Source organism: Rhipicephalus sanguineus, chromosome 8 (assembly GCF_013339695.2).
Source record: "Rhipicephalus sanguineus isolate Rsan-2018 chromosome 8, BIME_Rsan_1.4, whole genome shotgun sequence".
Taxonomy (NCBI): Eukaryota; Metazoa; Arthropoda; class Arachnida; order Ixodida; family Ixodidae; genus Rhipicephalus; species Rhipicephalus sanguineus.
In genome coordinates, this window is record NC_051183.1 from 17,054,438 (window position 1) to 17,069,151 (window position 14,714).

Below are 14,714 nucleotides of genomic sequence, written 5' to 3' on the forward strand. Positions count from 1 at the left end.
TGACGCAAGCCTTCGTAATTGCACTTCAGAGCTCTGTAAGGTGGCAAGGCTACTAAGGCATGAAGCGATGTGGCAAGGACCAAACAAGATGCATGCATGCTCTTAGTGGCATCACCGTTTTTCGGCAAAGGCCACACTTTCGCGCTTCTCACCTTGAGCAGGGCAAAGGCCACACTCTGCCTGGAGTGGTCGTACACGTCTCGCTCGACGTACGTCAGCAACACGTGCAGCTGCTGCTTGCTCAGCCGGCACAGGGAAGTGTCCCGCACAAGCGTTGTCATCACCTGCGCAACACGGAGATTAACTAGCACTTCTACTGCCACCAACTCATGCAACCACCACTACTAAGAACAACAGCCCTTACTTTGAGAAGACTAGCACACAAACAGAACCATTAAGCCTGGCAATAAGCACTAAGCATAGTGCTACCCCCCAACCCCCCCGAAAGCTTTGGGAAAAAATAGAGGATTCTTCCTGGCTATATGACTCCTAACTGCTCTGAATACCAACTGAAAGTTTGAAAAATGTATACCAAGTGCTTGAATTCAAAGAGCTGAATGTAAAGTAAACTGCTACCGTCTAACGTATAAATAAAATAATTATATTCCAATGACAATCAAATACTTGGTAGCACGTCAAAGAGCTAAGACCTGTCGCCCCCTAATCCTTAGGATTATTTTGCATTCCTTATTCGTCAACCATCTTGCCTAGCAAGAAATATCAACTTGTTCCAATGCCATTCTTTCTGACATTCTATTAGAGTCTGATAGGCTCTTATATCAACAGCGTAAGCTGGCCACAAATGGCAGGTGATATGAGAATGGCACAGAATCATGCAAAATACATCAATGTCGCAGCGCTCCCAGTTTCTCTGTGATGCCGCGGAATAGCCGAACGAGTACACCGCCTACCTTGAAGGCGAGGACGAGCAGCTCGAAGTTCTGTCCCTGCTTCATGCCAGCACCCGCATACTTGTGCAGCAGCACAAACAGCGACTGGCTCAGATGGCGCATGTGCTGCCGCAGGCTCGGCAGGGGCATTCGCAAAAGGAGTCCAAAGCATCGCAGTGAAGTCGTCACCACCTGTGTCCAAAGCAAAGGCAACGAAGAGTTGCATACGTGCCAACCAGCACAAAGACTGTTTCACATCTACTAATGTAGTTTTTCACAAGTGAAAGAAGCATTTGAGGAGAGGAATCTGTCAGTCTACAAAAGTATATGCGGGAGGTGCAGTGGTGTCATGGCCGGGCAAGCAGGTAATGCTGGCTTTGTCGCTGTGTACGACAGATAACGCGTCGGGCATGTTCACATAGTTTACAGGCTCTTTTACGGATGCTAGGCACAAAAATTGTTACATCATCCCATGTACAGTAGAACCCCGCTGTTACGTTCCTCACTGCTGCGTTTTCCCGGCTGTTACGTCGTTTTCCGCCGGTCCCGGCATAGCTCCCATAGGATACAATGTATTGGGATCCCCGCTGTTACGTCGTAACTGTCGGACCGTTCCCGTATGATGCGTCGCGAAGTGCGCTCGGAGCCGACCGAGTGACTACCGAAGAGAGCGGCCATGGTGCATTTTCACGCAGCTTGGCCTGGTTTGACCATAATATTAGCCACATGAGAGACGCAAGCAACAGGATCTTTCAATTGATGCAAACAAAAGCATGGCCTTCGAGATTCGCATTGCAAAGATGGCGTCTATGACGTAAATGCTCGCAAAAGCAAGGCCTTCGAGATAGGCATTTACTATTGACAAAAGCATAGCCTTTGAGATTAGTATTGCACAAACGTGGCGTCTATGACGTAATTGCTCGCGAAAGCAAGGCCTTCGAGATTAGCATTCACTTCTGCCATCGCGTTGGCGTAGACTCATCATCATCGTTATTTGCCGGAGGACGGGAGGAGTTCTAGCTGGTTGGAGCTCGCATGGTCGTGCGTGGTTCGCGGTCGGACTCGCCGCGCTGGTCGTGATTGCGTGTGCTTAGTTCTTTCATGCCTACAGCTGTTGGTGTTAAAAAAATCACATATGTTGATTACATTTCTGTGGATGAGGCTGTCCCCAGCTCCGCGTTTCTATCCGTCGACTAGATCGCGGCTGAGCGCGCCAATTTTCGTGCTGCTCGTGAGCATTGAAATAAAATTCTGTACCACTACATATTTTGTCGTTTTTCCTGTTTTTCGGCTCTTACGTTTCCCGTCTCTTACGTTTATTTCCTACGGTCCCTTCAAAAACGTATCAGCGGGGTTCTACTGTATTCAGTTTTCCCAGATTCTATTTGGTAATCAAAAAACAGAAGTAAAGAACATTTTAGTTGCAGTTTCAGAGATGATGTCGCGCACAGTTAACTGCATGCTTTTGCATGGGGTTTCACGGGGTAGTTCTGCACATGCCTTCCCATTCCGTTGAACGCACCTCCGCTCGTGAGCCATTAGCCACAAATGACTAAGAGGTAGGTTTCTGTCAGCGCTCAACGGTACCAACTCAATATCCTGGTGAGGTGAGGCTGTTCAACTTTGATTCCGCAACATATCTACATCAGCTAGACTGATTGTGTAATTCGGTTAGCTGGTTTACTGTACACAAAGGTTGAATAAATTCCCCCCATTTTTTTTACGTTTTCACTGCTGTGTGCTTCTTTTTTAATTCACAATGAGAAATGTGGTCATGGATTACTTAAACATGGTTTCCTGCCCAGAGTTACAAACAGTTCTTTCAAACACATCACTAAACGGGCACCAAGAAGTCGTCCTGCTAAATTTTTTAGTAATATATAATAATAATATCTGGAGTTTAACATCCCAAAACCACGATATGATTATGAGAGACGCCGTAGTGGAGGGCTCCGGAAATTTCGACCACTTGCGGTTCTTTAACGTGCACCTAAATCTAAGTACACGGTAAATTTTTCTTTTTTAGTAAGGCCACTCAAACTCAAATGTAGACTATTCAGAGCACTATAATATTAGCGCGTCCAGTTGTTTCACGTCTGTCCGGTTCAGGTAAGGAACAAACGGTGAACATACCAAATAGGCCCTTTTTTTTACCAACATATTTACAATACAGCTGACAATGACAGCTAAAATGCTGCATTTACCTTCAGACTGCACGAAAACTCACTTAGGCCAGGTTATGCCTGCAAATATTTTAGTGTTAGGTGCTCACAAAAAGAGAGACCAGGTTGGTTCTGCAACATGGGCACGGTCATCTTACTGCGGTGCACACTGCACTGCTCATTTTGGTACACTGATCTCAACATACAATGTTCTGGTAGTTTTTTTAATGATAAAGCAAGTTCTAGAAAGCCGTCTACAAAGCCACCTCTAGGTCACAGAAATGTTGTCAGGGAGAAACAAAAATCAGGGAGGCATGACTCACCTTTACATAGTTCGAGTCCAATAAAGTGGCCAAAATGGAGACGTATGGGTCCAGCATTTCCAGCTCTTTCTGGTCAATCGTTCCTGCCTGCTCCTTCTTCAAAATGGCATGCAAGAGCTGAAAAGCAAACAAGCAAACCAGTGACACACTAGCTACACCGTGAACATTCTCCGAAGAGATATACAGATGTACTTCATAAACAAACGGACAAACGATATGTTTTAGACTGTAGCACAAAAGCTGCAGCTACCTCGCAACAAGAGACACTGATAGGCAGCAAAGTACTACATTCAAACCCATCTATATCGAACTCTTGCAAATCGAATTATCCTTTATATCGAACTATTTTCAAACATGACAATGCTTTAATGTCAATTCAGAGGAAAATGTAACATACATTGAAGAAAAATAGCCGGAAAACTTCATACATTGAACATCGGGCCAGTGTGAAATGCCCCGAAAAATTGGCTTTCAAATAGTGGAAAAATAAAAAACAATATCTGCATAATGGCGTGAAACCACCTTCCTTGCATTATCGTGAAGCAGTGCCACAAAACCAACTTGCGCATCAAAGTTCGCGTCAAAAAGATAGTAAATTCTTTAAAAGCTTTGTATCAAATTATACGATATATCAAACTAATATCCGTTATTTTGCAAGTTCGATATATGAGGGTTTCACTGTATAGCAATTACAGGTATACACATGGCAATAATTCGTTGGTGTCGCCATGATGTGCTCAGTGCGAAGCCCAATGCGCCGTGGTCCTAGAAAGTGGAGGAAGGGACGAGAGTGAGCTGTAGCCCTGGAGAGAGGAGGATGGTACGAGAGTGCGCCATAGCACTGGGGAGAGGAGGAAGGGACGAGAGTGTGCAGTAGCACTGGGGAGAGGAGGAAGGGACGAGAGTGCGCCGTAGCCCTGGAGAGAGGAGGAAGGTACGAGAGTGCACAGTAGCACTGGGAAGAGGAGGAAGGGACGAGAGTGCACAGTAGCACTGGGGCGAGGAGGAAGGGACGAGAGTGCACAGTAGCACTGGAGGAAGGGACGAGAGTGCGCAGTAGCACTTGGGAGAGGAGGAAGGTACGAGAGTGCGCCGTAGCCCTGGAGAGAGGAGGAAGGTACGAGAGTGCACAGTAGCACTGGGAAGAGGAGGAAGGGACGAGAGTGCACAGTAGCACTGGGGCGAGGAGGAAGGGACGAGAGTGCAGAGTAGCACTGGAGGAAGGGACGAGAGTGCGCAGTAGCACTTGGGAGAGGAGGAAGGTACGAGAGTGCGCAGTAACCCTGGAGAGAGGAGGGAGGGACGAGAGTGCGCAGTAGCACTGGAGAGAGGAGAGAGGGACGAGAGTGCGCAGTAGCACTGGAGAGAGGAGGGAGGGACGAGAGTGCGCAGTAGCACTGCGGAGAGGAGGAAGGGACGAGAGTGCGCAGTAGCACTGGAGAGAGGAGGAAGGGACGAGAGTGCGCAGTAGCACTGGAGAGAGGAGGAAGGGACGAGAGTGCGCAGTAGCACTGGAGAGAGGAGGGAGGGACGAGAGTGCGCAGTAGCACTGGGGAGAGGAGGGAGGGACGAGAGTGTGCCGTAGTCCAGGGGAGAGGAGCAAGGGTCGAGCGCGCGTCTCCTCCTGCAGTTGACCGGCCGTGGCAGCTGCGCTGGCTTTCCGCGCGGCTCAGCGCATCGGCGGCCCGCGTGAGCAAATCAAGAAATTTTTATCGATCCCGACCTGTCTCAGTTATGACATAATAGGCAGTTTTAGAATAGCGTACGCAAAGCTTTGCGTTGGGTTTTCGCGCAACTGCGCATGCGTCATACGCTAACCGCTTGCGGGCTCCCGTTAAGTGACGAAAATAGCGGGCCGCAAACGTTAACTTAGCGTACGCTATTCTAAAACTGCCTATTAGGAAGTTTTAGAATAAGGTACATAAGGCTTGGCGTTAGCGTTTGTCGCCACTGCGCATGCGTCGTACGCTATCCTCTTGCGGTCCCCCGTTAAGTGGCGGAAATAGCGGGCGTACGCAACGAGCGCTGTCTTTGCGTACATTATTCTAAAACTGCTTATTCTGACCCGAGTGGGCGGTTCTTTTTTGTTGTTTTTTTGTATCGGCGCCATACGCTAAAGGATCATTTCAAAACGCCGCTCAGACGCACACGCGACGCGTGCCCTTTAGCGCATGCTTGGCTTGGCTACAAAGCGATCTCACGTTTGTTACAAAGCACTGGGCGTCGCACGGCGCGTTGTCAAGAGCCGCCGTCTGGGCAGATAATTGCATTGTTAGCCTTTGGAAAATGAAATCTCCAGCCGGAGAGCGCGCCTCCCGCTGTGCAGTGCACCTGTGCGCGCGTCGACGCCGGTTGTTTACAATCGCCATGGTGCCACATACAATCTTAAGGTCACGTGAACGACACTGCCGCCACCAACGCAAGACGCGCGAATTTCGTGTACTTCCCGGCGCACTACACGAAACCCAGAGTGCCGGGAAGCTTGTGGCTCAGAGCACTCAAAGCACTTCGTTACATAATTTTTCTCGCTACATTCGCTGGCAACACTCGTCGCCTCGCAGAAGCAACACACTGGTCGCAAGAATAATAAGAAAGGCAAGTATTCACAGGCACTTACGGTCGCGTTAAAGGTGAGCTGCGACACTGTGGCCGTGGTTCAAGGGACCTCAACACTGACGTAGCCAAGGGGGCGGGGTTCAAACCCCGCCGCCCGAAATTTTTCAGTTTTGTATACATAGTTTTCACGGACGTCACAACTGGGGCTTGTGGGATAGGTGGCCGCCATGATGGTGAACTGCTAGCGCGGTGTTATCGTTGGGTGCGTGTGCAGGTCCGATATTTTCGCGTTGTGCGGGCTCAGTAACAGCGCGGCGTCGCAATGCCGATGTGTGCGATGACTGGCTGCAGTGCGAGAAGCACGTCTGCCGCACAGAAAACGGACCTGGAGCCAAGAACCGGGCTCTACCGATTGCCGAAAGTGATAACTCGGCAATGCGACCGCACGAAAGTGTTGTCGGAGCAGCGTCGGCGTCTCTGGCTCGCTCGCATCAACAGAAAGAGCCTCAAGAACCTGGATTACCTCCGTGTATGCGGTCGGCGTTTCATGTAAGCAAAACAGGACGAAGCGAAAACTTCAAAAAATTAACGCCACCGCTTACAATCGCCTGCAACACAGCCGTCGCTGTGTGTGCAGCGGTTTAAACCTCGCAGGAGCTCTCCGGGTCGCGTTCGAGCCCGTTCCGGATCTTCTGCTGCTTAACGGGCACCTTCGACTGCGATCCGCGCGTACTGCAATCGAGTTAAAATGTCACTGTCTGCACCAAACTGCTGAGTTTAACGTGCTCGATGCGTGTTGTTTGTACCGTGCACTGAAACTGCCGTTCACATCGGGCTACTGATCGCGAGTGCCTTCTGTAATTTTGCGCTGTTCGTAACAGCTTGTAACGAGACCGTTTTCGCGCTGAAGTCGCAATTTCACATGCAACAGCGCGCCAGGTTTTCACTGTTGATGTTTTGTAATTTGCAGGACAGCCAGCGAGTCTAATGGACAACACAAACCCAGATTGGGTGCCGAGCCAACACTTGGGATACAGCAACCGCACAGCACCGGGCGTAAACTCTACTTCTCGGTACAAGCGCGCCAAAAATCGGCTGGCAAAAAAAAAAAAGGGCCACAGCCGCGAACGCAGCTAACATTCAGCCGGCAGAGGTTGACCATCCTTCGCCCGAAATGGTCGATGCAGACGATCACTTCAGTCAAGAGACGCCTGATGAATAACTTTACCTCGCTCAACACGATGACGCGCTTGGAGGGTAGCCGCTTTGCTGTCACGCCGCTCACACGGCCACTGGTGAAGTAGTTGTGAGCCTCAAGTGACTTGTAAGCTTTCATTTCGGTGAGCGATACGTCGTTCGTCCGCAGCACCAAATAGTTCACGATGTCGGCATGCGTCGTAACCGGTAGTATAGCTCCACTGCCGTCGTCGTGTCAGTACCGGCGCACAACGTGTAGGGCTAAACTCCATCGCACATGCTGATCTTCGCTTCATAACGTGCACGCGTCGGATCCACCAGCTCGGCAAAATATGACGGGCAGAATTCCTTCCGCCTGACAGGCGCCACCATTCAAACACTCGATAGCTCGCAAGGTAGCAAAATCAATGACTACCACGCCGACAGACTGCAGGAAGACAGCGATGAACACTCGTGCGCACGCTTGGGCATGCTCGCGCGCGTTTGTCGCTGTTCTCCAACATGGCGGACACCGCCAGCAGACGACGGTGTGACGTCACATGAAAACTATGTATATACACGTACACATACAAATGCACGCACGAACGTACATAAAGGGTGGTTGAACCACCCCCCTCACTCCCCTGAAAAAAAATATCTGGCTACGCTACTGGACCCAAGCCTGAACGGTGACACCGGCAAGCGTTAAACTGATTTTGAGAATACCAGTAACTGAAACAGTGTTCACTATTTTTTGCTTTGTCGGCGCCACTTAGAGCACGGACAACATGTTGCCACTCATACACGAATGTACACGAACTCGCACGCGAAATGTATTTACTTGAACATACAGGAACTTGACGCAGAACGGTCTTTTCTACGCGTTACGACATACAATGCTTTCACATACCTTGAGTCCGAACTCCACCATGACGTGACCGTTGGCCGCCTTGCTGGTACGCACGGGAAGACCGCTCCTAGCCGGTTCCTGAGGTACCAAGTACACGTCGGACTTCTCTTCGAGCAGTCGCGGCTGCGGCACCGGCTCCCGGGGCCTGCAAAGCGACGTCGAAGGCGGCGTCGCGTTGTCCTCCTCAGAGCTCATCACGTACAAAAACAAAACAAAAAAACCTAGAGTCGATTCGAACCCGGACCGCACACCGAGTTCGTCACAGCAATCTCCTCAACACGCAGTTAACGAGTCATTCGCTAATTTCTCGCGGCATTAGTGATGCAACCACGTGTTTGCGCTCGCCACTGCGCACAGTAACGATAGTGGATCAACGCCTATCATAAAGAACAAAAAGAAAGAAAGGAGACGCGCGCGCGGCGTAAGTGCTAAATCACAGAGGAAGGCAAGCGTACCTTCTCCCATGCCTTCTCCACGCGTTGAATAAACTCAAAAGCAGTCACAAAAAGAGAGTCGGGATTTCGACGTCAACCGAGTGTCGCGCCATCTGCGGAGTCCGCGCAAAGAGCAGCAGCTGCGAGGCACCTGCAATGCCTGCAAGCGCAAACGCTAGATCTCGTTGGCGTTTCGCTCAAAGGCGACGCGTGAGTCTGCAAGCTCCCAATGCGACTGGACTTTGCAAGGTGCCGCAGCTGTGTGCAGTAAGCGCCGTTCATCATACAGCAGCTTTTGTGGACAACCGTACTCATGCGTGTACTACACGGCCGGTCTGCGTTGCACAAGTCAGCGCTGCGCCGGAAATCGACGGAAAAAGAGAAAGAGAAAATGCTGCTTCTAATAACTTCAATTCTCTCCGCTTTTACATCGCGACGGGCTGACGAATCAAACTTGCGAGCGTGGTTCGTGGTTCCCTCGAGAGCGGCATGATTTAGCAGGAATCGCTGATTTTTCGCGTTCCACGTGAGAAACACAATGCGAAACAGGACAGAGACAGGTTTCGTTCGTTTGTCATATGGTACCGTCTTACGTTCTGCTTATCAAACGTCTCTTGTTCTTTTTCTATATCTCAACGTACCCGTTTCCACACAACTGTTTCCCTCCTACCACTTTTCTCTCTCTCGGCAAGGGGGATACCCCAAAAAAGTTTTATTAGTTTGTCACTGTGACCCAACTTCAAGACCGAAACGGAAAATCGATCGTCTTGCTGCCATAGCACCTGCCGCCGTTCGGGGTATCCGAAATCGCATGACCCGTGATCAGCTCGTAACACAGATCGTGGTCATACCTCGCATTTGCGGTGCGCAAGGCGACGTTATCGATCTGGACTTTAACCGGAACATGACGGCGACGGGAAAACCCGTCGAGAGTGTCTATATAATCGGATGGATGAAAAAAATTGTTGTGGTCCTTCAGAGCGTGCGTTAGCGCGCAGCGGGCCGCTCCCACGTCGGGAGAGAAAGGCCGAGCCTCTCTGCCGCGTCGCGGGCCCTTTGGACAGCCCATAACTGTTCGTCGAGGTTGGGGCTGCGTAGAACCGCATCCCAACGTGAAGAAGTGTTGCTTTCATCGCCTCGTAACGTGGGACACCGCCAGGGCATGTGACCCAAGTCCGCTAAGTCCGGGGTCGGCAACCTGTGGCCCGCGGGCCGCATGCGGCCCGTCTGGTAGTATTATGCGGCCCCCAGCACGACGTCAGAACCCTCCCTCCCCCTTCCCTCGTCAATTCCTATCTGAAGGCCGACATCGCAGTTTGCCTCAAATGGGATCAGATAAGAACAAAGAAAGATCGCTTCCAGTTGGCATTGTCCACCATCTTCTCACTTAGCCAAATATCGTCTTCACTTCCTTTCTTTGCACAGGTTCAAAAAAGGGGGAAGAACGATCGTTTGTGAAAATACTATACTCTGTTTCACACATCAGGTGCAACGCTGTGGAAGCTATGCAAAAAGTTCGGTCAGCTATTCAGCAAAATGCATAAATCCGCGCGTCTCGTGGTCGGTCTTTGTCGTTGTAAACGCTCGCACGAGCCGAGCCCAAGCCTGTGTGGGACGCATCGTGACGGGTTGCGAATGAAATACCAAAAAACGAGAGCAAGTAGATGCTGAGCAATCCAGCTGCATAATAGCAGCTGTATAACGGCGTTTATTTGTAAGGCACAGAACGTGCCTTACAAATACTGCGCACTGCAAAAATGAAAAAAGAATGTTTACTGGCTCAATAAGAACACTGAACTATTTCTCAACGTGAATGCATCTGCAGCAAGAAGTCTTGCTAGCCTCCACAGCATTGCCCCTGATGTGTGGAACGGAGTATAGGTCAGAGTCAGGAAACACCTACATCCAAGGAAAAGGAAAGCTCCTGTATGGCCTTCTTGCACACGTTAAGGCTATTGAGCTGAAACTCAACATTTTCCAACAGCAGGCTAGTGAGCCTAACCTTTGTCACGTCCCTTGCTGCAAAAGTTTTGTGGGAGATACAGCACACCGCTTCCCACAGAAAAATTCTGTCAAATATTACGGGGTTTAAAGAAAGAGTTCGAAGTTAGGCTCTCTTGATTTTCAAAAACATTCAAGTAGCATCCTGTTTTTTCAGAAGCCTTTTAAGTTGGGAATATGTACCAGATGGAACTGGCTGATCTGCAGACAGACGGTGAGCTCAAAGACGCAAATGATGCGTAAGACACAGTAGAGTTTTATGCTGGCTTCACAGCCTCAAAGTTTTTGAGTTTGAAGAAACTAGCAGCAGCCATGACAACAGTGTTCGGCAGTACATATGCCTGTGAACATAATTTCTCGAGAATGAAGTTTATCAAATCAAACTTGCGTTCCCAAATAATCGATGAACACTTCCACGAACTTATGCATCTGTCTGTCGGTAAGCAACCTCGATGTAGATGTTAGCGAGTTAGCTAAGATTGTTCAGCACCAATAGTCCCATTGAAAAACTTTTCCTGCTTTTTGCTTGTAACCTACATTTGTAAATTGCAACCTTGTGACATGCGTACTGAAAATAAATAGGATTTCTATTCCAATTTCGTACATTAGTATCAGTTCGCGGAATTTTTTCCCTTTGCCTCAATGCTGTGGTACAAAGACTCCCGAAAGGGTGCAAACTGGTCTTGGAGCATAATCTTAAAAACAAAGGGCGTACTTGGGCCATCTTTCTGTCCCACAATGATAATTGTCTTCTAACTTGTGCGCCTTTCCTTGCTTTGTCACCGCACGCCCAGTACTTTCACGTCAAGAATGGTGCACGCGCTATCAGCGTATAACATAGCATTCTTGATAGGGAATTTGCAAGCACCGAGTTTTCAAGAAAGGAAACCCAAGCCAGCCAGGTGATTACTGTTTTGGGGTAAAAAGACACCCTAAATACACCCTCCTTTGAAAAAGTGTAGTTTACAAAAAAAAAAGGAGTTTCTCACTCTTCTTGAAGAGCTTGTATTTGGCACATATATAGGGAAGACAATCTTCATTCTACTGTAGTAGAGCCTTTCAACACCAGACGACTCTGCTGACACTTTGCTGTTTTCTGCATTAATAACAAAATTTTCAAAAAACTACTCCAAACTTAACCTCACAGACAAATTTTGCCTTTAGGAAAAAAAATCCCACCAATTAAAGCCAAGCCAGCAGCACATTTTTTTTAAAATATGCACACAATGTAATGACAGCAAAAGGGTGCTTATCTGGCCTTGTTGGCATTTACATGACAGCAGTGCTGCTGCATTTTTGAGATATCGCAGTCTGCAGCTAGTCTATGACATCCAGAGAAGCCAGCATTCTTGGTTCTTTGAGATTTGAAATGAAGCTTTGATAAGTAATGGATTGCAGACCATTAGCACACATTCCATTCGTCTTTTACAGCGAAAACAAAATAAGACTGAAGAAAAATATGGTGGCAAATTCCCTTAAGAAAGCTGTCGTTCTTAGCGAATGCAGTGAGGCAAAGACATATTAGTACATACGTATTTCTAATTACAATGTTTTAGAGCTGATGGCAAACATTTCGTAACATTAGCCACCAGTTTGGCAACATTAGACTAGGCTGGTAATACAGTCGAACACAGATATATCGAACACAGATATATCGAAGATATATCTATAAAATTTTCAGCTATATCGAACTCGTAAATTATCCCCTTGAAAATCCTTTGTAAAGGTTAGAAATTCACACGTCTATATCGAACGGTATTTTTACCCGCCATCGGATATATCGAACGCCACGCGAGCTGGAAGGTGCGCTTCGGCACTCGCTGTGCCCCGCAACCTTCGGGGCACCGTGCCTCAGCAGACACCCGAAACGCTCGAAAAACGTGAGGGCGAGAGGGCTCGGACTGTACTCCAGTTGGGCGCGTTCTCCAACTTGTGGAAAGGCCTTTTTTTTCTTTTTTCTCTCTCTCTTTCTCATGCTTTCTTTGCATTACTGTCGGCTCGGAGGGTAGGAACGAAGCAGCCGGCGGCCTCCTCCTCTCACCTTCTGTTTCTTTTTCTTTTTGTTGCTGTTTTGCGAGTTTTGATCAGCCAACCACAGCCCGCCCCTTTCGTATTTGCTCAGCCAACCCCAGCTCGCGCTTTTCGTACATCGCTGCTGCCCTCGCAGGTAGCCAGGGCACCCGGGTAGCTATCGTCGTCATCGCGACTGATCGCGAACGCTTTGTTGGCGGAGTTCACTTCCGTGAGTTGTCGCATACTACCGCATTCCTCTTTTGCGTGCATGCTCCCCTGCGAGCTCAAAGACATTGAGCTGAAGTTTCTGCTGGCCAACACGACAGCGAAGCTGCAACCGCTCGACCAGGGCATCATCAAGTCCTTCAATGTGGGCTACAGGAGGTGACTCCTTGATAGGCTGCTGGTCAACCTCCGCATGGGCAGTGAGCTGAAGGTTGACCTGCTTGGTGCCATTCAAATGGTGACGGGCACCTGGCGAGACGTGAAGATGGACACAGTGGCCAACTCCTTCCGGAAGGCAGGCTTCGTGACGGTGGAACTTGCGGAAACCAGTGAAGACCGTGACGACAAGCGCATAGACGACGCATTTTACGAGTTGTCGTCCCTCTTCCCAGCTGCCGTTCCATCCGAAGTGTCTGCGGACGATTTTGAGGAAGCGGACTGCAATGTTCAGGCTGTTGCGAGCCTCGCTGACGAGGACATTGTAGCTGCGGTCGCAGGGACCCAGGATGCCCAGGCCAACAGCTCAAGTGGTGACGAAGATCGTCTGGACGAGGTGGCGGCAGCGTTCGGCTCGATTCGCTGTTTTTGTGGCGACATGAAGTGAACCGGGCTGTCACACCTGGACAGCCTCGATAAGATCGAGGCCAGCGTCTTCAACTTCATTTTGAAGACAAAGAAGCAGGCCAAAATAAGCGATCTTTTTTTGCGCAAATAAAACATTTTGTTGCATCGTGTGTGTGGAATTAGTTGTCATTCTTGAATGCGCCGATTGTAGGTGACCGTCCGCCACTGGTAAGGTCTCGGAGCCTGTATCTTTTTATACTGAAATTTTTCATATATCGAACTAATTCGCGATCCCCATCGAGTTCGATATATCCGTGTTCGACTGTATGACAGTTAACACAATATACATGTATGCCGTGTCATTTATGTACAATCATACATATTCTAATATTCCTGCTAAAATAAATGCCTGGAACGGCACCTCTTCATGTCATTCCCATCATGAAGCACACGTCCTTTGCTTCTGTCATACAAGCACATCATGCCATGCACATACTCATATTATAGTACATACCCAATTAATCAAATTATCCCAACGACGTCACAATGTAGGACCTCGGATCAATAGAAAGAAACTTGAAAACACACAGCATGCCAATGCCGAATACGAAGACTCACTTTTCTGCAAGGCTGGGAGCATGCTGGCTGATGGTTTGATATGTGTAGATGAGCAGCTCATCCACAGGCATGCCTTTGTTCCCAGAGAGGCCCGTGACAATGTTGTGCAGGCAGTCGTCACACTTCTTCACTGTCTTGTGACTCGACGTGGACAGCAAGACCTGTAGGCATAAATGTGCAAACAAATGTGCTAGAGGCTAAAGCGAGATTAAGTAATATTGTAATGGTACAGAACAAAGTTTGTAATGAGACGATGTTGACATCAGTGAGTGCAAAGATGCCACGTCCGCTGTCATTGAAGCTGATCCAACACAGCAGCACTCTATCCCTGTCAACGTTTGCTAAAATGTCATCATCGTCATCATCATCAGCCTGACTACACCCACTGTAGGGCAAATGCCTCTCCGATCTTTCTCCAACTCGATCCTGTGCTTGCTGCGGCGATGTTATTCCCGCAAACTTCTTAACTGATCTGTTCACTTAACTTTCTGCCTCCTCCTCGCACACTTGCTTTCTCGCTAAATGCCCTGACCATGCCCATTTCTTCTTGATTTCGGCTAAGATGTCCTTAACACACATTTGTTCCCTGACCCACTCTAGCAGTTCATTGCTAGAGTAGTGTGCTGCAATTATAAACAGCATTTAAATTGTTAGTCAATGTCATTGCATTAACGTCATCCATCACCCTGAGCTGTGGTACAAGTGACAGCGGCTGCTCAGACACACAGCAGCAGCAGACCCAATGTATCCTATGGGAATTTATGTACAGCAACGCTTCTCCGCATGTCCGTTTTTCACCAAAGTTTACGATGCACACGATGTGGCATGTCTTCCTGGCTTTC

At 48.8% G+C, this 14,714-nt stretch overlaps 1 protein-coding gene across 1 annotated transcript in view; it reads right to left on the reverse strand.

The window, feature by feature from the left end:
* LOC119401468 (small subunit processome component 20 homolog) overlaps nt 1-14,714 on the reverse strand; it is a 113,071-nt gene that overhangs the window by 40,843 nt on the left and 57,514 nt on the right. Inside the window, exons 45-49 of the mRNA XM_037668299.2 lie at nt 13,873-14,033; nt 8,018-8,162; nt 3,376-3,492; nt 912-1,082; nt 153-284 (exon numbers count right to left, since the gene is read on the reverse strand). Coding sequence (XP_037524227.1) covers nt 153-284; nt 912-1,082; nt 3,376-3,492; nt 8,018-8,162; nt 13,873-14,033 — 726 coding nt within the window. The remainder of the gene's footprint in view (nt 1-152; nt 285-911; nt 1,083-3,375; nt 3,493-8,017; nt 8,163-13,872; nt 14,034-14,714) is intronic.